The sequence below is a fragment of the Serinus canaria genome, chromosome 1A (assembly GCF_022539315.1).
Source record: "Serinus canaria isolate serCan28SL12 chromosome 1A, serCan2020, whole genome shotgun sequence".
In the NCBI taxonomy this organism is placed as follows: domain Eukaryota; kingdom Metazoa; phylum Chordata; class Aves; order Passeriformes; family Fringillidae; genus Serinus; species Serinus canaria.
This window is the reverse complement of record NC_066314.1, coordinates 32,961,523-32,987,662: the sequence shown is the minus strand read 5'-3', so window position 1 is coordinate 32,987,662 and position 26,140 is coordinate 32,961,523. Positions and strand designations below refer to the sequence as shown.

The 26,140-nt window shown below is 39.3% G+C and overlaps 1 protein-coding gene across 6 annotated transcripts in view; it reads left to right on the top strand.

The window, feature by feature from the left end:
- GRIP1 (glutamate receptor interacting protein 1) overlaps positions 1 to 26,140 on the top strand; it is a 310,634-nt gene that overhangs the window by 276,342 nt on the left and 8,152 nt on the right. For all 6 annotated transcript variants that reach the window (XM_050984746.1, XM_050984727.1, XM_050984739.1 and 3 more), the window contains 9 exons: positions 7,113 to 7,182; positions 7,427 to 7,572; positions 12,224 to 12,368; positions 13,411 to 13,550; positions 13,719 to 13,907; positions 16,582 to 16,735; positions 18,553 to 18,747; positions 21,120 to 21,231; positions 23,819 to 24,052. In XM_050984746.1, the coding sequence (XP_050840703.1) occupies positions 7,113 to 7,182; positions 7,427 to 7,572; positions 12,224 to 12,368; positions 13,411 to 13,550; positions 13,719 to 13,907; positions 16,582 to 16,735; positions 18,553 to 18,747; positions 21,120 to 21,231; positions 23,819 to 24,052 (1,385 nt within the window). The remainder of the gene's footprint in view (positions 1 to 7,112; positions 7,183 to 7,426; positions 7,573 to 12,223; positions 12,369 to 13,410; positions 13,551 to 13,718; positions 13,908 to 16,581; positions 16,736 to 18,552; positions 18,748 to 21,119; positions 21,232 to 23,818; positions 24,053 to 26,140) is intronic.

Sequence of the window (26,140 nt, the reverse complement as noted above, 5' to 3'; positions counted from 1 at the left end):
AGTCTGTCATGGTCCCTCACAGGCTCCTGAACAGAACCCCACTAAAGGGTCTCACAGACATGAGGATCCACATACCTAGGGTTATTTTCTGCTTCAGAACCCAGGTACATCCTCAGTCTCTAGACCTTTTGGGCAGTCCTGAATGTGCAGCTCAATTAACCTTTTCACTAGGGATTGCAGAGATTGCTGGAGAAAGTCACAAGAGCCTGCATCAATCTGTTTCTCAAGTATTTGTTGCTGTGGTTTGAAATTAAAAGTGTTCCAATACTTATTTTGTGAGAAGACAGTAAAAACAATTTGTTAGACCTGGATTTTGACCAGGTGAGCTCTGGAGTACTGAATGCAGCTCTTGAGTGAAGGAAAAACAATCCATATCAAAGTTAATGGGCTTGACACTGCAGAATGTGGTGTCATCAGAATTAACATTCTGTTATGGCTGTGGCCTTTCTTAGGCTATTACTCCTCCTTTGGAGATTTTCACGTGTCTTGGGGGAAGATTGTGCTCTGTCTTGTATTCCTGAAGCTTTTACCAGCACAGTGAAATATGGTTAATCAAAAGTACAGCAGGGATCTCCGTGCTGAGGATTACATCTGAGGAACAAATGAGGGACACTGCAGGCCTGTTTGTGTGTGTTGCACACTTAAATGAGTAACTGTTAGACTCTGTAAGATGTGATGTGATATTTGAAACAAAATTGTAGGTCTACATGTATCTGTGCAAATGAAAATATCGAGAAATAAGAAAACCTGGAGCAAGGCTGTTCTATTTAGATGTTATTCTTAAGATTGATAAAGGTTTGTGAGATTATTTTAAAAAGTATGATCTTACTAGTAATTTGGTTTGTGGTATTTTTTTTGGAATGCAGGCCTCTACTTTTTTTGTCTGTAGGAATAAACTTTTAATGGAAAGCTAATGTTCTTGGAATTTAGTTATTAGCATTCTTCTTCCAAACTTTGCATGCCTTACTGATCTGGAATTTAATTCCAAAAAGTTAGTGCTGTATAAAATTAGTGTGTTATATAATCAGAGTAACATGTGGTTGGTCTTAGCTCTCTGCTCTTGTGAATAGACTGCAGCATCTTTAATATTTAAATTTAATTATCTCTTATATATAATAATCTCATTAATAGTATTTAATTCCTATAAAATTTATCTAGGATAAATTATTTACATGGTTTTAAAGGGCTTATATTAATAACTGGTAGAAGTCTTGAATTGCTGCATGTCATGCTTGCTTTTCAGTGTTTTGCTCTGTTTTACCTTATTAACTGCTAGACAAGGCAGTATGATTTGAAGAATATAAGCATTTTGCATTCTTTTTGTCAAATTTCTCTCAGGACACTTTAGTACATTAGCATGCCATTGATTAGTGATATTTTCAGAAAGCTATATGATTTCTTTTAAGAAAAAATGTTAAGGGAAACTTGGCAGAGTTGGTGTGTCTTAAGCAGGGGGGATGGAGGTGATCAGATTTATTCACTTGTGGGCTTGATCTCTTGGAAGGGCCAGAGACCTGTTTCATCCTCTTCCTTTTCAAGTTAGTGGAGTTAACAGTAAGTGAAAAAGTGCTATTAAAACATTACAGAGAAACATCTTTCTTACTTTCCAAATCCTCCTTTAGTTTGGGATTTGAATGAGAGAGTCAGGAAATTAACTAATCTGACAGACAAGACAGACATTTTTGTCAGACAGGAAGTGCAGCTTCACTTTGGGCTGGCATGTGAGCATTTGTCTCTTTTTAAGTACAAGAGTTCTAGGTCAGCTGTTAGGAGTCAGAGATCCTAGAAGAGGAATTTATTTCTCTTTCTTGGAATTGTTTTCTGTGGTAATGAGCACCAGGAATGCTTGCATGGAGTTACAACCAGGTGCTTTATTGAAGGTGAAAATCTGAGGTGACATACAACACTAAAGACAAATAAGCTAATTCATGGTCTTTGAAAAACAAGAGTTGTAACAGGAGAAGAGACTTTCTCTAGTTTCAGATTTATTAATGCAAGAGAAAAATAAAAGAAAACATTAAAAAACCCCTAAGATAGCATAACCCCTTAAAAGCAGGACAGAAGAAAGTTTCATGAGCATCATTGTTAATGTTAATCCAGGGCTCTGAATTTTGGATAGCTCATGTCAATTATCTCCCAGTATAGTGGTCTTGCCTACTGCTGCCTTCATACACACATTACAGTCCTGTCATTTGTCCCTTAGCTCTGCAATATCTGTCTAATTTTACCAATGACAAATACTTACACTCAATAAAGACCTTATTTCACATTTTCATATTTTGCAAATACATGTGACTTTATATTTAATGTTTCACGTATTACTAGTTTCACACCAGATTAGAGCAAATAGAAGATCTCAGTTCTTAAAATTATATCATCCAAATAAAGCACAGGATTGTTCCTGTGCATGAGATTATGCTTTTATAGAAGAATCATTCCCTAGAAGAAGGAACATTTACAAGTAGTGCTAGTAGCACTCAAAGCTGTTTCAATTTATTTGTCATTGACATTGACTTTAAACCATGTAATGAATATAGATTTTCTTTTTAAAGACAAAACCCTTTTTTAAAGGTGTTTGAGGCAACTGGCTGCTTTATCATAGACTAATTCTTTTTTTGTCAAGAACATTGAATGATGTCCAGTAAAATGACTTGCTAGTGGATTCTGGTAATTGTAGTTAACAGCTTTTTCTCCTTTTTTTTTCCTTTCCTTTTCTTTTTTTCTGTCTTATGTAAGATTCTGATATCCTTACTGGTAATGAACTGCAGCACCTTGCTTCATAAATAATCTCTCTGAAGCTAATGGGACTACTCAAGGAATAAGGAGCTGCAAAGCTGGTAAGAATATCAGAATCTCACCCAAACTATATCATCAGTTTCTCTGAGTCACTTTGACTAGTAACTACACTGTAGTCTGCTTTATTGTTTTTGCATTTCGTCAGAAACAAGCTTTGTAAATACCTACAGATACTTTGACTATGAGAATTTATTTTCTAAAGCATGATTCTTTATATTTTGGGATTTCACCTGGCAAGCTCTGCTTAATTTTGAAACATTACACTATAATTCTTTTCAAGGCAGAAAAATATCAACAGATTTCTCAGCTGTTCCACATGAGCCAATACTTAAGGAACAAAAGAGCTGCATCAGTGTAATTTTAAAAAACTCCTTCATCTATTTATTAATGACACTATTCTTAAAAATGTCTAGTAACTGTAAACCAGAATTGTGGATAAATGGACTGACTTTGTATAAAAAGTATTTTTCCATCACATGTGCATCTTCCTTTGTTTGTTCAGAGCTTGATCAAACTCCAAAGTTTGAAGGCAGGCTGAAAGTAGTGGGTTTTGTCTGTGTGGTGGGTGAGATGTCCACCCCAAAATCTGTTCAAGTCACTTTGGTGGGGGGGGGGTTTGTTTGAGTTAGCAGTGAAATAAGCAAGGAGCACTGTTTGAGGGTTTTTTAAATGTAATGGAACAGCTGATACACAGAACTGACAACACTTCATTGAACTTACTTTCTAGTGGCTGGGTAAGTGTAGTAGAATAGGGTAGAGAGACCTGAGATGGAGACCAGGATCAAAGAGTCATTTAAAGAGAGACGACAAACAACTTGCTTAAGAGCAGCCATTTAGCTGCAACACTAAATGTAGCACCTCTACAACTTCATGCACTCTTCAGTCCACTTGGAGTTACTCACACAGACTCTAAGGTCTCTAAGCAAAAGTTGAACAAGACTAAGAGCTGGAACAGGGGAGAGAAAAGATGAGATCTTCATTGGACAAGCAGAACGGGAGGAGAGGAAACAAGTGGAAAGCTGTAACAGAGGCAGCAAAAGAGGGGAGAGACTGAACTTATCAGGATTAGGGCAGCTGGGACTTGAACAAGAAGGCTGGCCATGGGTGAATGGTAAGGTGCTTTATTTTTAACAGCCTCTCAAAACCAGAAGTAATTCTGAAGTGGAGACAGGAAGCTGTACAGTGTCAGTTCAAGCTTGCATTAATTGATGTAGGTATATCAACTGGTCAAATACTGCTTTCCCTCTGGATCTCTGGTTTCTCTGCTCTCTGGGGAGAGATGAAACAGTGGTATGTAACAAAGGGGATGCAGGCTGCATAATGAATGAGGTGGAGGATTGCAGAAAGACAAAGGAGGCAACCTCATGGTCAAGGTGGTTTAATGCTACCCTGGAGAAATTAGGGTAGTTTTTCTTTTCTCTGCAAAAGACTTGTGCTGAGACAAGTCATTCTGGGAGTGGGGATGGAGATTTTCCACAGGTGGCTGCTTGATTTTATGCAGAAATATTGAGATCATGGGGTTGCACTTACAGAAATGCTACTCGTCTGCAGTTGTTGCTGAAAGTGCCAGTAGTTGTATTTCAAAGAGAGAAACTGTTATATTCTACAAACTATTGTGATGTATAAAGGCATGGATATCTCAAATTGCTCACTGGAAACTGTTGTACTTTGACCAAAATTTTCCTATGTTTCCTTTACTTATCTGTAAAATTAGAATAATACTCAATCTTCTTGCTGGAGACAGCATCTGTTCGCCAGTGTTTGGGAGACAATCTTAGCCTATGGTAATGTGCAAAAAGGTACAAAAGTTTGGGAGGAAATTCATGATTTTATCTCTGCAACACAACCTGAATAATTTGTAGGAAGTATGAGCGTTGAACAATGACAAAATGAAGTGTGGTGTATCTGCTCCTCAGCATGGGGGAATTCATTTCACACAAAGCTGTTTGGTGCCTACAAGAAGGCTTTCATTCTCCAGACCAAATAATAGCCCAGGAGGACTCTTAAAATACTGCTGGTTCACACTTCCTCAGCTTGAAACTGTGATAACTTTGTGTGCAGCATCATAGTCTTTGCATCCACATGTACTTTGTGGCTCTGCTCTTTGAGCTGTGCTCTTTCCCTCATTTTGGTTCCTCCTCTCTTCTTTTCACAACAATAATGGACTATTTTCTTAGTTCTGGTAATCTTGTAAGACACTTTCATAAAATGTGTTTCAAGACTCAAATCCTGTTCTGCAGTGGGTAGCCTATAACCTCAGAGTAAGCCAACCCAGAGGGTAAAAACATAGAATTAGAAAATCACCTAAGAGATACTCTAAAATTTTAACTAATTGGTAAAACAAACCCAAAGAATTCAAGAAAATTATGAGGTTGTAATATATTTGACCCATGACATGAAAGTATGAGAAACAAGCTACGAAAATAACATATTTTGCAAAAAGTTAATTACTGTTCTCTAAGTTGCAACATAATCATTTCCTGAAAGCATGCTGGTTTAGACAAATTCCTAAAAATTCTTCAAAGTCCTTGTATGTCTGTCTTCTGGACTTTCACATTGCATTTGAAATATGGCTCTTTAGCAGATCTTGAACAGTTCCTTTGGACATTCAAAGGCTGTCTCAGCCAGGGCAGCTAAGGTTAACAGGACCTGTTAGCATATTGTGTTGGAAATGTCATTATTAATTTACCATGTGGTTGCTGTAGGTGAAGATCTGTCATTTTGCATCAAAGAGAAGATTCATGAGCTGCTAAAGTAACTGACATCAGGATTTTGTAGGTGATCCTCCAATAAGGGGAGCTTTTTGGGTGATTGTCAGTTCAGGCATGGGAGCCTGCTGGAAACGTACCTTCTGTGAAAGGATGTAGGGATGTTCACAGAGCAGGAATGGTGTGTGGCAGTTGAAGAATGCTAAATGTCTAAAACTAATTAGTGTTTTCAGGAGAGCCGAGAGCATTATACCACCTGGCAATGTTTTGGTATCAGCACACTCTTTGTTAACAGTCCCAAAAGTCTGTCTGTGTTCACCACATGGAGCACCTCCTGGGCAGAGCAGCTGTAGGTGACGTTCTTCCCAGAGGTAGACAGCATGTGCCACACAGATGTCTAACAATGTGTCCTCCTCACCCTCAGATTCTAAGGCAACTGCTTGCCATATGAGATCTACAGTGCAGTCTTCTGTCAGCAAATGGATGAACCCTCCAAAACAATGCATTCAGTGAAGCCACTTCAAGAAACAGTCCTCTGGAAGTAGATAGTGATCACTGTTGTCTTCCTCTGGTGTATTTAACTGCTTCCTAGGCAACTGAAGGTCAAGCAAAATTGCAGAGTAAATTTCCTGACCTAGGGAAACTTGTCAAATACTTTTGCACAAGCTGGTAAAGAATTGCAATGCCTGGCGTTGAAGAGAAGAGCATGTTTTTAACCATGAGGGACAGATAGAAGAATTGACCATTAATGTCAAGAGTCTTCCAAAAAGAGATAAGTGTGCAAGGAGAGGAGTGGTGGGAGTTTTACTAAACTGACTGGCATTGCAGAGCTTCCAGTAGGCATCCCCAGTACAACGTTGGGAAAAGTCCACAATTCTTAAGGTCCAGCAGCAGTTCAGGGGGGCAAGATTACTCTCATCAAAGGGGCACCGGTTGTTTCAGAGGAAGCAGTGAGTTACGGTGAAGCAAACATCAGTGTGCTGTAAGCTACACCCCTGCAAACATGGTAATAGTGTGTCAGCCCAGTAGGGTGTGTGGCCACTGTCCACACATCTCCTTTACTGGAAGTGGATTCCTCCTTCTCACCCAGGGCACATTAACTTCATACTTCTGCCTTAAGCACTGAATGGGACAGAAGTGGATGGAAAGAATATGGACTAGCCCACTGTAGATATTTTGCCAGAGCAGCTCTGTTGGTCAGGATTTGTTCTGGCAGATCACCATTAGTAGTTGCACTGAAAGATTGTAATGACAAGATGTCTTCCTTATGTGTTACAGCTGTGCAGAACTTTATGATAGATCACTGGAGCTGTCCTGTGATGTCTTCACATGGCTCAGTCCTGGTCTAACCCAGAATTCAGACATATTAGGCTAAGTTCCCTTTGTACCAGTCGCCACAATTCTGAACTTTTTTAATGTTTGAGGAGTATCCAGTCTTGCCAATATGCCGCTGGTGTTTGTTTTTACCTGAAGTTCAGATAATGTAGGGGTAGGGGAGGAATATAATGCAAGTAAAGAATGCGTATGAAGTATTGGTTTGTGGTCAAAATTAGTCCATCTGCATATCTAGAAAGAAAACCAAATGTCTGTATATATTCTTTATTGCAGCTCCATCAAGTAGAAAACCAGGGGACCCTCTGGTTATTTCTGATATCAAGAAAGGAAGTGTTGCTCACAGGTAAGACATTAGAGTTCCCAATAAAAATCTGTTTATGTGTGTAACCAGCCAAATTCAAGTTAAACAGAGAGCTTGTAAGGGACTGTGAAGAAACTGTGTACTTTTTTGTGCAAAGTTAGAAGGCATATTAAGAAATAATTGTTCTAAAAATCCATCTTGTTTCTATAATAACGTTTAGACCTTTCCAGATACCTTTCTTTAGATGTTACTTGAGTTTCATGTAAGCTTGTTTGCTCGTTTGCAGAACTGGGACACTGGAGCTGGGTGATAAGTTGCTGGCAATAGACAATATTCGACTTGACAACTGCTCAATGGAAGATGCTGTCCAGATCCTCCAGCACTGCGAGGACCTTGTCAAGTTAAAGATCCGCAAGGACGAAGATAATTCTGGTATTAGCAATGACTATTGCAGATTCCTGTGGGTTTTCAGGATTTCTAGAGCATAGGGGATTTCTTTTCAATTTTAGTGAAATGTTTTTCCTTAACATTTTCAGGTTTATGCTAATTATAATCAGAAAATGTCACCTAAAAAGAATTTTAATGGTATATAAAGTGTTGAATTTTCTCACTGGCTATATTGCTTGCAGGAGCTGCACTGCAAAATTAGGTCTTCAGTTCACTGAAAAGACAATTAATTGGCCCTCAGGTGCAGCCATATAAAGTTGATCCGTTCCTTATCAGAGTATTGGGATTTTCTCTGCTTTTAAAATTGGAATCATGGTTAGCTAAGCATGGATCCCTAGGCTTCAGCTCTCCAGCAAAGTGGTGTAGTGTGTGCTTTGTCCATAAACTTAAAAATTTGATTTTGGTACAACTGTTCACATGCTCAAAGGTTAGTAATACTTTACACACTGTGCTGGATATCTGCTGGAGGAGCCATGTCTGATCAGCCCAATGGAATAATGGACTTGCCATAATTTTTTACACCTACTCCTGTAACAGTCCTGTGTCTTCCCCACTGTGGCTTCCATAAGAGCAGAATTTCTACCTGGAGATAATAAAGTGAGTTCTGTTATGCATTGTAGGGCAGAGGAAGTAAGACAGTTATAACTACTATTACTTCTTGTGTTTATATTTACACTGTTACACAAAAGCACAAACTGGAGGTTCACTTCTCTTCAGCTCTTTACAAAAAGGGATTCTCACAGCAAAAAGGCACAACCTGCCACACTTTATTATTTGAAATTAGGTGCAGCTGTTGAAGTGCTGTTTAGAATTGCACTAGAAGACTCTTTTCCTTTTCCCCTCCTTATTGATTTTGAAAGCAAACCAAGTATCTTCTCAGTATTATAGTACAAATCAAAGGCATCCACATTTAGAACCTTGTGCAAATTGTTGCTGTAAGTGAAATGGGGATTTTGGTCTCCACTCATGGAAAATAAGATCTTTGCTCTCTTAGATATTGCATACCATGGTATCTGGTACAGATTTTAGTCTCTGGGATTCTTATACCACAGTTTTCTTTTACACACTCACATTGCTTGATATATATCTATATCAAGATTCTCACACAACTACAGTGTTTTATCCAGACATGATTGGTGTAACTGAACAGATTAAAATGTAATTGGACAACTACTCAGAAACCTGCTAAAAAAAATTCTTTGTACAAATTGTTCTTGTGAGAGTTGACTAAGTGTCAAAGTGTAAATGAAAGTATTTATAGCAGATTTCAGGTACTTTGAATTTTAAAATGAGTGTCTGCTCAAATGTTAAAGAAAAAATATTTAGTGGTATTACAGTAGAAAAGGTGTAATAAAAAGTATATCTCAGTTAAAATAATTCTTTGTGCATTTGCCATTAATTTACTTATGAAAGTTTTTTTCCTCACAAAGGAAGAAATGTGCTGTTCAAACTCAACAGAGGAAAATAATGAATTCCCTGAGAAAATAAAAGCCTAATGCTGATTGATGAGTAGGCATGGAGCACTCTAAAAGGTTTCGTAAAGCACAGAATAAGATTAAGATTTAAACTTCTTTTTAATTTTCACTACATGCTTTTTTGAGGAAGGTGAGGCAGGGAGTGGGGGTCTCAGAGCTGTGTTCCTTTGAGCCACTGTGCAGCTGCAGCCACAGCAGGGTGATGCATGTCAGGTGCTCCCCGGGTCCTGCTGCTCTTTGCCCTTGTCACTGCATTGCTCAGATGTTATCCTGATGGGCGAGAGGCCAGTGGGCAGAGCAGAAGCACTGCAGCACAGAGGACCTACTTTCAGTAAATGTGGTTTCCAAGAATTAGCCACAAGAATTGCATCACAAGAAAAGAAAGATGGAAAATCTCAAAAACATGAGACCCATAACCATAGTACTCCAGTTGTATCTTCTCCCCAGATGGAGGTATGTGTCCAGCAACTTTTCTCTTTCCTTTTCTCCTTGCCAGCTTCCCAAACTGAGGACAATCTTAAATCCTGATTAACCTAATGGCTAGCTCCCTTTCTTGAATACCACCATTCTTTGCTTTCACATGGCAGAGCTGGCCTTCCTGGTGAATTCAGGCCACATGTATGCCCTGTTCTTGGATAGCTCCAACATCCTGCTCAGTATAACATTCTGCCAATAATTTTCTGTCCTGCAGCTAACCAGAAAACAGACATAATGGACCAGTCTTCTTTCCAGTCATTCACTGAGATCTGTAGACTTCCAGGTCTTGTGTGGAAGGGCTGCTGATTGTTAGTAACTTTATATTCACTGTGTGTTTATAGCAGAGAAATGTTAATGTTGTGTCACTTGTTAGCAAGGGCTGGCTATTACATTTTCAGCTAGCTTGGTGTGTTATCTTGTACCATATCCACACCACATCTGGATGAACAGTCTCAGCATTAGATCCCAGGGGATTGTTCCAGAAATGTTTTAAGCAAGCAAAGCTGCCGTTGTTCTGCTGTGCAGTGGCAGCTTGCATGCTAGCCCACTGTGTGCCACACAGGGGCTTCCAGTGACATCTGGGGAGCAGGGTGCTTCTGGAAAGAACATGTCAAAGTGCAGGTGATGTGAACTCCTCCAAAACACTGATGGCAGTGCCCCAGGTAGCCACAAAAGCCCCTGTATTCTTTGCTGAATGAACACCACTAATTCTTCTCTCCTTTGATTCTCTGTGTGTAGCTTTTTCTGTACATGGATAGCAAGGAGGAAATAGAAGAGATTGGAAGGGGAAGGTGGGGGCTGAAGAGCTAAATTTTCTGAAAGTTGGGAAGAAACAAAGTAGCTTCAAAGATATTAGTGTTCCTGCAGTTCTGCCTAAAGCACCACATTCAGCTCTTTGAGCCTTTGTTAGTGATGTAGCTTTGGGGTTTTTTTCCCTTTCTAAGCTTTTCTATCTACTACTTTTTCCTATCTATTCCTGTTCCTACAGAAATTATAACATTTGAATTTTCTAAGTTGTTTTAGTAACATCTATGGAATGTGCATCCTAGACATTTTCCACATTCACTGAACTGCTTAAAATGTCATTACCCACAGATCTAAGAGAATTTGTCCACCAGACCAGTTGTCCTGGCTGAATTCCAGTATCAGAACATGAGCTGGAAAGCATTTGTTATTTTGATTTGAGGAGAATTCTGGCATTTTGAATTTTAAAATATTACTTCACAACTCAAAGATGCTGCAGTTGATTGCTCTTTTGCTGTGGTTAGGACTTTTTTAATAATATGTAAAGACTATTGTGTAAATACAGGCACATATTTTGTTTGCAATGCCTATTGAATGTTGTTTAAGGAAATACATTGTATTTAAGTTTACTCAGTGATGGATTCTTTTCCAGTTCTGATAATTGTTTGGTGACATAAAAATTCAAAATAATGCAAATTACTTCATGCAATATAATGAAATAATATCTAATGGACTCACTGTTCAGTTTAGCTGATAATTCAGTATACAGAAGATACATTTGATTCTGTTTAAAAAACTCAAAACATGTCCATCAAAAACATGGACTATTTTACAAATACAGCTGCTCATCTTATAATGACTTTTGACTTTTCCCAGAATTCTTTGAAGAAAGTTTGGGTTTAAAACTTTAGAATTACCTTTAATTTTAAATAACTTCCATTCAGTTCAAGAAGCAGATAAGTATCAGTATTTATACCACAGTAGTAACTTGCATTTTCTTTAATAATGTGACACTTTGGCAAATAAGGACAGCAGCCTCCTGGTCTGCAAGAGGCAGAGCCTGGCCAGCAGGTCAAAGGAGGTGCTGCTTCCCTGCTTCTCAGCAGTGCAGAGGGATTTCTGGAGTGCTGGGTCCAGTCCATGGGCTCTCCAGTACAAGACAGACATAGACATACAATGGATGAGGTCCAGCAAAGGGTCACAAAGGTAACAAAGGGTCCAGAGCATCTCTCCTCTGAGAAAAGGCTGGGGGAGATAGGACCACTAGCCTGGAGAAGAGAAGGCTCAAAGGGGGAATCTTCTTAGGGTGTATAAATATCTGAAGGGAGGGTGTAAAGCAGACAGAGCCAGGCTCTCCTCAGTGGTGCCTAGTGGCAGGACCAGAGGGAGGGAACACAAACTGAAACACATGAGGTTCTGTTAGTGTCAGGAAACACTTTACTTTGAGACTGACCAAACACTGGCACAGGTTGTACAGAGAGATTGTGGGGTTTCTACCCATGGAGATATTCAAGAGCCAGCTCGACACAACCCTGGGAAACACCTTTAGTTGGCCCTGCTTGTTCAAGGAGGTTGGACAAGGTGGCATCCAGAGATCCTTTTCAACTTCAATCAATCTGTGATTCTGTAACAAAATAGCCTTAAGTTCTAGTTTAATAGGAAGGGAAATAAGGAAATCTAAAGATTTTGAAGAGAGAGTAAAATTTAGTCTTAACAGAATGAGGAGAGTTATCAACTTGTGTTCAGCTTTTGGCAATAAAAAATTGCATAATAGGTAATTTTTTTAAGAAAATAATCCAGTAGAATATGATTAAGAATTGTATCTGAAATGTGATCCTTTGATAATGTTGTTTGATTACCAGTCACTAGACTGAATATGCTATTTTTTTCATTCCTTCTTTCATAAGAAACCAATTGCATCCCCTTGGCATTTATTGCAGATGAGCAGGAGAGCTCTGGAGCAATTATTTATACCGTTGAGCTCAAGCGCTATGGTGGGCCTCTTGGAATTACAATCTCTGGTACTGAAGAACCCTTTGATCCCATAATCATTTCCAGCCTCACGAAAGGAGGATTAGCTGAAAGGTAAGTAGGAAAAAAAATATTTTTAATGTTCTCTCTGTCAAGATAGAGGTTTGTTTTGTTTACCTAAAAGCCCTGATTTTCATGGGTTAGCAACTGATTTTTTTATAATTCTCCAAATCTGAGTTCATCATCTTTTTGCTGTTGTTTTTGGATCATGGCCAAGCTCCAGGAGCATGAGCAGGATGTACGTACTATACATGGCAGAGAATTGTGATTCTTATTATAGATCAGCAGGGAAAACCTGATCAATCAAACTGAGCAGTTTGAGTCACAGGAACATTTTAGCAGTGTTTAAAAACCAATAATGTTGTATAGTACAATAAGTAAAGAAAGCACTTCATATGTGCAAGTTCATCTGAACTCATCATACACTTACCTGCCTCTGCATCTGCATTTGCACTTACATACACCATAGGAAGCATTATCAGAGGAACAGAAATGCTCCTCATGGTTAGTGATAGAGAATAATGAAAATTATCAGGATTTCTGTCACCTGTTATTTCTCAGATTGGTTGAGTCATTGAAATTTGGTTGTTTCACCTTTGGTGGTGGTTTCAGAGAGAAGGTACAGCACACAAAACATGATACTGTGCACAGCCAGAACCATTTACACAAAAATAATTTATTTTCTTTTCTTCATTGACCCATCCTGAAGGCCAGGTTTGTGAAATAGCCGGTTGCTTGCTTACACTGCTTTTTTTAATGTTATGAGCCTTCTAGAAACTTGACTCATTTTAGGACTTACTAAGCTGTCTGAGACTGCTCTTGAGCATGTGTGCTGCATTGAGTTTCATCCACAGGTGATTAACTCAACTGTCACAGTAACACAGAAATCCACATCATGCCTCAGCTCTGCTGTTGTCACTACAACAAAGGTGACTTGCTTTAAGCATTTCTAACAAAAGAATTACTCTGTGACACAGCAATAAAAGCAAAATAAAAGAAAGGGAGATGAGACTTTAATGCTCCAAAATGCAAAGAAATTGCCTTTGTTGCCTTTTACACTCTCTTCTCAATGTTTTATTTCTCTCTCTTATTGTAGGACTGGGGCAATTCACATAGGAGACAGAATCCTAGCAATAAATAGTAGCAGTCTGAAAGGAAAACCTTTGAGTGAAGCCATTCATTTGTTACAGATGGCAGGAGAAACTGTCACCTTGAAAATCAAGAAGCAAACAGATGGTGAGTGTGGCCAAGGGTACCATCCATGGTCCTTAATGCACGTGTTACTGCAGATTAACAAGCATTTAGCCCATCCATGGAAAAGCTTGGTGTCAGGAGTAAAAACCAGATTCTCAGAACTGCAGTAAAGCAAGGATCAACACCTTTTTTTTATATAATCCTGTTCAGCTACCAGTCCCAAGAAATTTTCTGTGCCTGTGGGTCACGTGAGTGAGCTGAGCGATGCTGAAGAGGAAAGCTCTGCTGCACAGAAGGCTGGCAAGCTCTCAGACCTCTATTGCACTGCAGTCCCGAGTGTCGACAGCGCAGTGGAGTCGTGGGATGGCTCTGGCATTGATACCAGCTTTGGAAACCAAGGTACTGTCACAGATACAATCGACATTTAAGGCAGGATTGATTGCCTTCGTGGCTGACCTTCCTTTGCCCTAAGTAGAACTTTTTAATCTGTACTAACTTTTAACCCTGTACTTTATAATGTGCTGCTGTCTCATTATGACCACACATCTCGGCAGGCAGCATGATTTCTTGCACTTGGCTGGCCTCAGATTCATTCTTTCATGAGGATGTGATGTGTTGCAAAGCATTTATCAATACATTAACAGGCTTTGTTAGCTTTACTGACATCTGAATAGCTTGGTCCATCGCTCATCCACAACTAAATGAGTTTATCCTTCAAGTACAGATCAATGCAAGGCACAAAGCACTCTGGAGATGTTCATGAGTTTGATGCTCAAATGCATTAATTTTTGAATGACAACAGATTTATTATAAACTGCTCAAGGGCAACATTAGTCATTGCCTATAATTTGTAAATCTTTTGCTTCTTCCTCATTCCTGCAGTATTAACACCTAACTCTCAGCTGTCAAAAACAATCATTCCATTTAAAGACATGATTTTCTATAATGATAATTTATTCACCTCTCTCTGACTATTGTTCTATATAGAATTTTCAAATAATTTCAGTTTGTAACACATGTTTATGTAGGCAGTAAAGGATATAGACATCTTGTAATATTCTTGATGACAAGAAAAGGAACTTACACACAACATCAGTGTTTTATTTAACTCTTTTAAATATGTTTCTTTCCATAGTAAAGCATGTATTCCCATTACCTGGGAGGTATTTAGACAGAGAGATCCTTACCTCAAATAACTTTTCCACTGGAGTCAGAATTTGGATGAATTTGACCCCTTTCCTTAACTGTGTTGGTCAGTTTACCAAAATAAGTTACATTAGATTTTCTTCTGATATTTTTGATAGTTTTAAGGAGAACTATTGCTGAATAAGTGCCAAGATGGTAATTCTCATTTTCTGGATGAATTGAATGTATTTGTAGCAAATTGTTCAGCTGTGGAAAGGATTGAGGCCCAGAATGCTTTCCAAAGTCCTGATGATTTGGATTCTGTGCCAAAGCTGAACCAGTATCTCAAGGCAGATTTTTTTTAAATTCCCTTGAAAAAATTATCCCAGACTTGGCTGTATACATGGCACCTCTGCTAAACAGCCTGAGTGCAAACAGATTTGTGCCTTTATCCCTTGGTGTCGTGGTGGCCCCATTTCTATAAAAGTTCATTCTGCCTTGACCCATCAAGCTGAGTTTGGCTTTGCTCCAAGCCCTTCTTGGCAATAAGCACAGACTGAGCAAGTTGAGGAGTTTGGGGGATGGTTCTGCAGCACCAGATAATGCTTTATCCTTTTAATTACCAATTTTATGCTGGTGAGCTGTCTTTTCTCTCCTTGAATTAATACCTCATTTTGTACCTTTGTCTTATGTGTCTGTTTTACCAATCTGGAGCCTTCACCACACAGCAGTCACATTTCCCAACCAATACCTTTCCTAGAATCTGGGACTACGTTAATATCTGCCAGATTGCTGGAAAATGCTCACAGCTCTGTAGTTACACAGCATTTGAGGGGGACAGGTCTAGACTGATTTCTGGAAGCAAATCACCCTCTTTAGAGGGGTGGCAGCAGTGATAATAGTCGTCAACAAAATAACACTTCCTAATCCACTATGCACCTCAAAAACCACCAACTACACAGCTAAAATGTAATATATCAAGGTGCAATATATTACATATATATGTGCTATATATATGTGTGTGTGTACATCCATACATGCATATATTTATATATATTATTTATTATTTATATATATATATATATATAAAATAAAATATATATATATAATGTGTATATATTATGTATATCAGTTCTACCATAATGGATTTTGCCTACTAGATCAGCATCAGCTTGTGACCCATTGATCCATGTCTTCTTCTTGATACCTCACTTGGAAGCTGCTTCCTACTTGGAATTCAACTTACACCTGGTTTTAGTTAAAGAAGTACTACTGAAGTAATACCTGCTTTGCTAGTATGATCAAAGCACCCAGAAATAAATTCTGCATGTCTAAAAGCCACTTACATAGCATGGAGACACTTAGAAATGGGTGATAGAGATGGTGTATATTGGTCCTGGGAATGTGTGCCCATTGTGAGACAGGCCTTTCCTGAGCTCTCAGAGCCTTAGCAAAAGGGCACATGAAAAGCCAAGTTCATGTGATTTTTTAATATATTTTTGGCAACTTTTTTCAATACATCTGAAGCTGTTTTCTTAATAAGTTAGCTTTAATTTTGGGCATGTTGCATATGGCCATGTTAACACATATTTAACACATCCATAACATGTGATTTATTTACTACTGTTCAATCTAGGATGTTGAATTGGAAATTGATAAATTGTGGCAGTATCTAGAAATAAATATAGAAGCAGCTGAGACATACACAGTAAGAGAACAGTGTTAGATATATTTAAGATTTTGCTTTCAGTGGACTTTCACAAGAGGAACTCTAGAGCATACCTAAATCCAGGCATAATCTAGGTCAAATAATCTGGCTACAAAAAAAAAAAAAAAAAATAAGGTAACAATGACAAATCCAACAGTTCTTGAGAAGCCAGCTTCAGAGATGTCCTTTCCTATCATTTCAGCATATGCTTTGCTGCAAATTAGTAATTCATCTTTTTAGGACACACCTATCAGGCTTCAGGATACAGCTTCAACACCTATGAATGGAGGAGTCCCAAGCAGGGCAGTTTGTCCCCTCCAGGCAAACCGCGGAGCCACCCATTCCATGATCCAGGGCTGAGTGACGACGAGTGGGACCGACCTGCAGCAAGCACGTGAGTGCCCAGAGGAGTGTCTGCTCTCGAACCTGCAGCTGCAGCACGGCCTCAGAAATGAGCAAGCACTTGTTGTCTTGAATGAAATGATGTTTTCCTAGTGAAGTTATAGCAGCTCTTCCTTTAAATATGAGACACAGTATACTTAATGAAATTTACTGGGGTGGATTAGTGGTCTTCATGGAGGATTATGATGCCAACACCACGACCTATATTTATTTCAAGTTACTTCAGCCTATAAAACTCAGCATTTATCCCTTAAGAATAAACAAACAAAATTAGGGCATTTCCCTGGGCAAGTTTCAGAAAAAATCTGATCTGTTTTCCACTCCACATAAATAAACTTGCAGATAATGTGGCTGAAGACAACTAGTGTGTTAATAGATAATGTGGCTGAAGACAGCTAGTGTGTTAATCTTTTGTCTTCTATGAAAATTCATTTTGGTTTGGGCAAAGAAACACAAATTACAGTCTTCTTCCATAAATGCTTGAGACATTCACATTCAGTAGGAGTGATTCAGTAGGAGTAAAAAGTGGTCCAGGTACAAATGTCTCATCCAAACTATTGGTATTTTGCCATGCATTTATTCCTTCTCTCCTGAGAAGAAAATCTCATTTTCAGTTACTTTCTCTGTGACAAAAGCACTTCCTGAGGAAAAATATTTTACTTCACAATTCCTGGAGATAGTGAAAGACCCAAAAATCTATCTTCTATTCTAAGTTTTCTTTTCTTTTGGATTTATTAGTGGATCCACTGCAGAGACTTGGGTAATTTCTGCCAATGAACAGTTCTTCCTCAGACGTGGGAAGACAAGGCATCACAGTAAAAGAGATTTCTGTGCTCTTTGCACCCACCCTCAGGACCTGCAGACATGCATGTCCTTCATGAGAAATACACTTTCTTGATGTGCCAGAACAGCAAGACTGAAATCCCAGTCTGTGAAATATTTAAGTTTAGTATACAAAAAAACCCCTCCTGGTGCCTGTATAAACATACTGGGTAAGGAAATCCAGGAGGTGCAGTCTGTAAGCTTTGAAATACAAATCAAGGCAAAGATTAGATGCTGCTTTCAGAATTTGAATGACAAACCCTCTGATACAGCCCCTGGTTTTGTGGCATTTTGTCTGAGGACAAGCCTGGTGAGATGACAGCTAAGATATGAGCAAGTGTGAATTCTCAGTCCATACCCAGCTCCTCTGGTCCCTACTGCAGAAGCACACTGGCAGCTTTCATAGACTAGTAGTGGACAGTGTTTGATAAAGGAAATTAGATAGTTTTCTTCATGCTGCCCATTCTTGATAGCCTAATACTTCTAGTTTAATAGGGTTTTTATCTACAGTTACAGCCCATCTTTTGTTTCTCAAATGAGATGCAGGATTCCAGAACACCTACTGTTTTGCAGCTATGTAAGTAATGGGCTGAAAAAGTTGATGAGCAGTGAATCAGGGAGCTGGATTGTAAAATACAGAATCTTCTAAATGAAAAGCATGTGTTCTATTGCCATTTTAAAACTGTTCAGCAGAAAGTATGCACATTAAAGAGTCTTGTTCTGCTTGTCAGCGTGACTTACGCCTGAGAGATACAGTACAAATTAAAATAATGATTATTTAATGCTGTGTCTGTAAAATGGATGGTGCCACATCTCATGGTGTTGCTATCCCAAGTGCTGGAGTATTTAAGAAGGCTATGTTTGTTCTTCAAGCCTGTTACAGGAATCCTCAGAAAAAGCACCATTTTTCTTGTAGTTCTAGCTAAACAACTTCTCTTCTTCTCTAGCTGGAGAAAGTAATTTTTTCTTGCCTTTTTTTTTGTGTAGCACAGCTTCCAAGAATATGTGGCAACAGAAGGAGACTGAGACATTGGGAGAGAATCAAGAAAACCATTTAAAGCAACCATCTGTAGAAAGATCAGGTGGAGAGAGCATCAGGAAGAAAGAGGGAAAGATGTGGAAAGGTGCCTCTGGAGGGCAAAAGAAAGGTGGGGGACAGCTGGAAGAGTGGAATACTTCCAGGTAGGAAACCAAAAAGTGCACAAAAGTGAGATCCAGCTGGGCTGAGGCAGAGGTGGGGGGCAGGGGGTGTGAGAAGACAAGGGAAGAAAGGAAAATCAGTTGAAATGAGAAAAACAGGGTAAAAGCAGAAAACACCGCATTGACTTGCTGTTGATTGACAGGGAAATTTCAGTGGGCAAGCAAATGAAACCTGAGAGCTTAAACCACTCTCTAGCCTGGTGTCTACCTATCACTGGCAGGTAGGACAAGTCTGTTACAGTTCCTGCTCCAGAGAAAATGTTTAACACAATAAAACATCAATGCTTAGAGGAATGAGTCTGCCAGATCCAAGAACCTCCTGATTAAAAAAACTAAAAAACACAAAGATTTTGTCTCTCATATGGGAGTAAGAACCAAATCATAGATATCCATCTATGTCTTTATTATCTGTCCTACTTCCTTTCCTTCAGACTTTTTATGTATCTATTTCTGACAGCTCTTTAAAAAAGCATCAGAAAACCAAGTGTGTTCATTGTGGATCAAACAATATTTAATATTATTTAAAATCAATCCCTCAGGTTTTAGATAAAAAAGACATCTAGATAAATTATTTTGGTACCTCTTCTGGTTTTCTGGTATAGTAGCTCAGCTACAAATTACTCATGTGGCTATAATGAAGGTGCAAAAGTTGAGATTTCACACACCAGGAGCTAAGACTCAGAGAAAGAGCAAAAGAGGAGAGGAGAGCTAAAAAAGAAATTGCTTCCACTAAGAAGTCCAGACATAGAGGCATCATGATTTTCTATTTCACAGAAGTCAGAGAAGAAATGGACCTCCATTCTAGGAAATCCAGGTTTTTCTCTTGCAGACAATTGCCTCAAATTATCCTGTTCATTAGCTTAAGTTCCATTTGGTATCATAAATGTGCAATATAACAAGAGATATTGTAATGGATAAATTAATCTGTATTCAAAATTGGCTGGTGAAAGAACTACGTAGATTTATTGAAAAAGCTCATTTCAGAAGTCAAGGATCTTTCTAAAATCATGTTTTAAATACTTTCTTGTCTTGCCTGGGAGGAATTGCATCTGTGATCTGAGTAGGTATTCTTGCCATTGCTGTATCTATTGCAATATCTTAGAAGAGACACTGATGCTAGGTGGAGAATCATTGCAATAAGAGATTGAAATGGCTGACCATCGTCTGCTTGACTGATTGTAGCTGTAAGAAAGCATCTCTGAGGCAGAGTATCATGTGTGTGAAACATTCAAGCTATCCTCCCTTGTGCTGGGCAATTCTCCTATTTAAAAGCTATTCTGTAAACAGAATTACATTCACGCTCTTCTCAGTAATACATTGTTTGTCAAGCAAGGCCTCAGATGCTTCCATAATAGTGTTTGCTCTGTTTATGTGCTGTTAAGCACCACTAGCTGCAGTCCATGGGCAGCTGCTCCAAAGTAACAGCTTGCTGCCACCAAAAGGGCAAATTGTCACTTTCCTTCCTCATCCTTGTTCCCCTGTGCCTTTCACGTAATCAGCCCTCTCCCACGCAGCAGCTCTGATGCTTCTGTGAACCTTTACTGAGCTGCTTCCCCTTGCTAAGGTAGAAACCCCTCCTGCTTCCCTCCCTGTACACACACATACCCTGTAAAGGTCACCACCGCCCAGAGTTCTGGTTTTTATCAGACCTCACTTGCTGAGCAGCTACCCTAAGCATCACTGTTACCAACATCTGCTCAAGAGTGCTTTTAATAAGGCTTTGGGTGCATTTATGAAACACCAGAGACCTAAGTTTCCATGTAAGACAGTGGCATCCCTGAAAGTTTCTCTGTGTTTATGTATGAAATGATTGGAGCAGTTTATGTTATGGCAATCAGGTGGGCTTAAATTGATAAATGGAGCTTAGGCTGAAGGAATCCACTAAAAAGCACCACCAAGCCTCTTTTGCAAAACATTGTTTTCAAGTAAAAGAGGAGTCTTTCCATATTGCCTGGGAGAAGTCTGTGAGGTTGAAAGGTTTTATTGCAAATATTTGTTGCACGGAGCAGCTCCGCACACAGCTACTGGTTGATTCATTAATTTCCATAGGGAGGTCCCGGTTTCAATCCAGTAAAAATGTGTATTGAATTGTTCTTGGAATCCATTTATCTCCTTACTGAACAGCTCGCTGCTCAGACCCTGCCAGCTGCTAGTGACTGCCAGGTTATGAGAAGGCTTGTCTGTCATGTGCTCTGCATGTCCATCCGGCCTCTCCTGGTCAGCGACTCTTCCCCACTCTCCTGCATAACGTTCTGTCATTCAAGTTGCAGTCTGTGGCAAGGCACGTGTGTAATAGATATTTTTAGAGGGGGGGGGAAAGTCCACGTTTTTTTAACTTCTCATTGTAAATCTAGCTTCACAGGTACCCATGATAACACCGAGGCTGACCAGGAGGAAAATTTCTGGTCTCAGGCTCTGGAGGATTTAGAGACCTGTGGCCAGTCAGGAATTCTGAGGGAACTAGAGGTAGAACAATCTTAACCTTTCTTTCCAATTATAGAGAAATATAATGGTTTTGGTTTGGTTTACATTCATTTTATTTTCTCCTTTTTTCTTTTAAGTTGCACTAATCACACCAATTCATTTAAAAGCTTTAACCCCTCTCCACAGGACAAGGCTGACAGGCGTCTGTGTTTGAGAAACATGACTCTCTTGGTACCTACCCTTTACCTTTATATTTTTGCTTGTGCAGCTGCTTCCCCTGCCCCTAACCAGAGCTGTTTTCTTTTGTGCAATGCAACCAAAATTCTATAAACATGTTCACCCCAGTGCTTTTGACTTGCAGCTTCTGCTGTGCATAACCATTGATGCTGTCTGTACAGGCAGCAAATGGCACAGAACTTCTAAGTGGGCATAACCTTCCTGCAGCAATACATTCCACTCGCTGGCAGACCCTTCATGCAGCTTTTCTTAGCATGTTGTAGGTTGTCTTTTAAATTGAAACTTTATTTGATTAAGATGAACATAAAAGAAAATCAGCCTCTCAAAATGTTTACCTATAATCATACCACTCTGAAAGAAAAAGAAGCTGCCAATGTGAGAAATGTTCACTATGCAGCAATTTCTTCACTGTGTAACAAATTTTCATATTTCATCCTTAAGTTTATTACAAATCTAACCATGCTTTGTGTTAGATTGTGCTGAGGGCATCGGGGGAAGAAAACAGAGACAGAGTAACTTGGGAGTCTTTAATTGTCTAATCACCTTTTCTCTAAGTTATCTAATCAGAACAATTACCCTTATACTGCCAATTAAAGCTACAGAATGAAAGGTCCTAAAATATTTTCTTTTATGTTCTTTTAAATTCCTGGAGCTGCAAAACTGGCAGAATCTCATTTTCATTTTTATGTTATATAAAGTCCTTTAGCAGCCAGAAGGAATGTGAATGGCATAACTGGGTGAAAGTTTTTCAGTTCAGATTAATTTACTTCCTCAGATTTATGGCTTTTGTATTGCATGTTTGGGTAGCAAAATGTGATTCTCATATATTTGTTATTGAAAAGCAGAGAAATGTAGGAGAAAATGTTATACTGGTTTAATTCCATAGTTAGATATGGTTTAGTACTGCAGGCTTCTCTTGCAGTTTTTAGTATTCAGAGCATAATAAAAGGATATGGAAATAGATAATTCCAAAAGAGAAATAGGTCATCCATGCTCACCAGAATTCAGTTACCTCAACACACTGAATTTTCCTCAGCCCTTCATGAAAGTGAAATTCAGGACTGTAGATGTACCATTTATAGCACTGCCTCATTGCAAAACCCCAGCTCTAAAAAGAAAGCCAGACTCATTCAGTGTGACAGGATGCTGAGAGTTGCCATGTCTCTGCTTTATTAGGTGCCATGGCATAGTCAAGGACTCCTTATCATTTTTCATTTCAAGGTCTTCAGCCAAAGAGCAAAGAAGGCTGTTGTTTCCGAGTCCTCTGGCTGCTTTTGCTCCATCAGCCAGTAATATCAGTCATTACTGAGCACAAAAGAGTGTTATGGCTACAATCCATTATCTTAGAGTGAAAGTAGTGAGAAGGAAGGGTGACACACATGCTCACCAGAGTTATAGGCAAACATTTATTTGTCTGTTTTGCCCTATTTTTTTACTTCTCCCATTCAAGCAGGCTGTCTGCATCCAGTCCCAGTCAGAGTTCAGGTTATGGTCTTTAAATTTCCCTTTCCAGTTGTCCATCAGAAAAGATAATAGATAGGAAATTCAGCCCACCCTGTCCCCACAGTGGCTGTGCCACTGTGCACATATATGCCTCCCATTCTCCAGAGCAGAAAATATTTCCCAGGGGTGAAGGCTCATTGCTGTGCATGGATTCTTTTAAAGTTCAGTCTGTTCCACCCAGTGGGAGAGATGACTCCCATCATCATCTTTCATGATTTCATGTATTCTTGCATGTAAAACAAAAGGCTTTTACTGAGATTAAAACCAGCAGTGAGACCAGGGCCAGTATTAGTGCTGAGCTAAGGCAGCCACTCTTGCAGTGTGCATGTCATGCCAAGTTTCTTTCCAGGCAGTGAGCTCCCCTGCTCTGAGTTTTCCCTGAGCTTGGGATAGCAGCCAGGCACTCTGCCCATGCTGGCTCTAGAGCTACCTAAAAATTCTGCTGGCTCACATATTTTTACCTTGCACACACAGCCTGAATTGTAAATGCCTTCCTGTAGTTCTAATTCCAACAAATGCAATTATGCCACAACTTAGATGTTGTTTTATGTGTAAAATATTTTTAAAATAAGCAATTGCACTACATACTCTTCAGTCTACCAGGGGACTGGCTTACAAGCACAGCAGTTCTGGTGCTCAGTATTTTAGTTTGAAATGCCATCTGAAAACTTTTTCCCATAGGGTTCATATATTGTTATTGTGTTTTGTTGTGGTCCTTTATTTTATAGTGACTTGCAAGCAGACTGAACATCTATCCTCTTGCCTTTTGCTGTGCCCTGAGTGATTGTGTTCTAACAAAGAATAGAGGTGTTTTTCCTACTGCTGTGAATTAACCGCTTGCTTAACCCACATTCTCTGTTACAAATTAACCTGTTCATTAATGCTCTAGGCCACAATCATGTCAGGAAGTACAATGAGTTTGAATCATGAGAACCCACAACCTCGTAACCAGCTGGGAAGACAAGCCAGCTTCCAGGAAAGAAGCTCTGTAAGGCCACATTACAGTCAAGCTACTCGTAGCAACACATTGCCATCAGATGTGGGGAGAAAGTCCATGGTTCTGAGAAAATTTAAGCAAGAAATGAAAGAAATCATGTCACCAACTCCTGTGGAGTTACACAAGGTCTGTAACTTTTCTTCTGACAGCTTTGAAATAATATATTCAGCACAGGAACTCTAATTATATGGCAACACAGTAAGCACTTTTTATAATGACTCCACAGATGTAATTTGGGGGCCATGCATATTAGTTCTCACAAACACATTAATGATAGACCCTTGTGGGGGAAAACAAATGAATAAGATGGATCCTTGTCTGCTATTTCATTTTACAATAAATCCTCAAAAGGCACTGCTCTTTTGAAAGGAGCATCCACTGGTAATTTGAATTGACAGGACCAATAACTCTTCTCTGCAAAATGTGTTCATTAAGAAAGCAAAGTTTAATTTCTAGAAAATACATTTCTTCAGGAAATTACTCAGGAGGGTTTGGGGCTCCCATAGGTCCTTTTTTAAATTAACACTCATTTTGAATCAAATACAAGAGATTCAATGTACATAATATGGAATGTTATTTCAAATTAGGTATTGCTTCTTTTGTCTTTAAAATTCCTTTGCTCTAAAATGGATAAATAATCTTCAGACTATGCAACTTTTCACTGCTCAAGATGGTTGAAATCACTCAGTGATATGGAGGTGGCACTGCACTCTGAGCCAGTACTGGATAAAGTATGTTTGGATATGCACAGCAAACACCTGGCCACTTTAGGTCTCATTCCAATGAGGTCATAAGAGCAACCAGTTTCCAAAACTTTGAGGGACATTATGATGCTGTTCTCCCTGATGGGAATGAGCATCCCATTTCCTGCACCCATCTTCCTCATAAAGGTCTGAGATCTTTCCAGAGAGGAGGCAGAACACAGAGAAATTTCATTAATATGTCACCTGGTCATTCTCAAGAGATTTGGGTTGGTTTCTAAGCCATGTGGATTTGCCTGAGTTTAGTCTGTAGCTCACTTGAGTTCAGCAACATAAGGACTTGCTGAGCATGGGGTACATGAATGTTTATAAAAGGTAGTAGAGAATTGATCTCATATATGGTAAATAAGTCATTGCCAGTGTATATGATCAATAAGGATGCGTTGTGATAGTTTTAAGCTATTCCTATTTCCAGCTTGATATGATCAGTGGAGTTAGGTACTGTGCTCAGTTTTTCTGAGTGCTGAATAAATGTGAAATATAAAACCAGTAGGCGTTTCACAGTGTGCTCACATTTAACAAAGGCATGGTTCTGGATTATAAAGCCAGCCTTCCATGGTAAAATAAATCATTACCTGGAAAGGAGTCCTCAGATTTCTGTTAGTGAGTCAGTGGTATTCTGTGATAGTAACTAACTGTTGGAGTCCTGGGCAGTAAAAATAACCTGTCCATGAGCTTCCTCTTGCCTCAGCTGATTTTTAAGATTGCTTTGACCTTCCTTTGGAGTAATTTCCAGATTTTGTTCAGACAATATACCCAGTTTTTCCTGTCTGCTGAAGTGATGCTGAGTTTGCTTTTACTGTCTGCTCTGTCACACAGAGAAGAGTCATTTCCTTTCTAAAAAATCTAAATGCTGAACCTGTACTGAGGATTTTCCAAATCCTTACAGTCATTCAAGAAAAATAGAAACTAGTGAGTGGATCTTATGCTCTGATTCCCCAAAGTGAGGTTATACCCCTATGACACATGCAGGTTAGCCCAGGCAGCATGGACTGCTTTTTATCTGAGCAAGTTCTCACGTGTTAGTTTTCCTACTTGTTCTTGTGTAGCAGTGTGCCTGCTACTTTCTGTCATGTATTCATGTTCATTTTTGTATTAGACCTCTAGTGTAACACTAATGACACGTTCCTTTGGACAGCTTGTTCAGTCAGAGTTTTCCAAAAGAGCTGCAATGCCACAGGAATGACTCCACTGTCAGGGAAATCCTTTGGTTGAAGTATTTTTCATGTATCCTTTTGCTGGCAATGTGTTCTGCCCTCTGCAGGCAAATGTCTTAATTAGCTGGGCCACTGAAAAATAGGAAGACTTGGAAAAATGTGATGGTATGGGCAGGTCTGAGTGAGGTACAAGCAGAGGCATAGCTTGTGTGAGACCTCCCTTGGCAGACTCTCAAGCACACACTTGGCTACGTGCTGCTGAGCTGTGCCAGTCTCACGGGCAGGGCAGGGCAGGT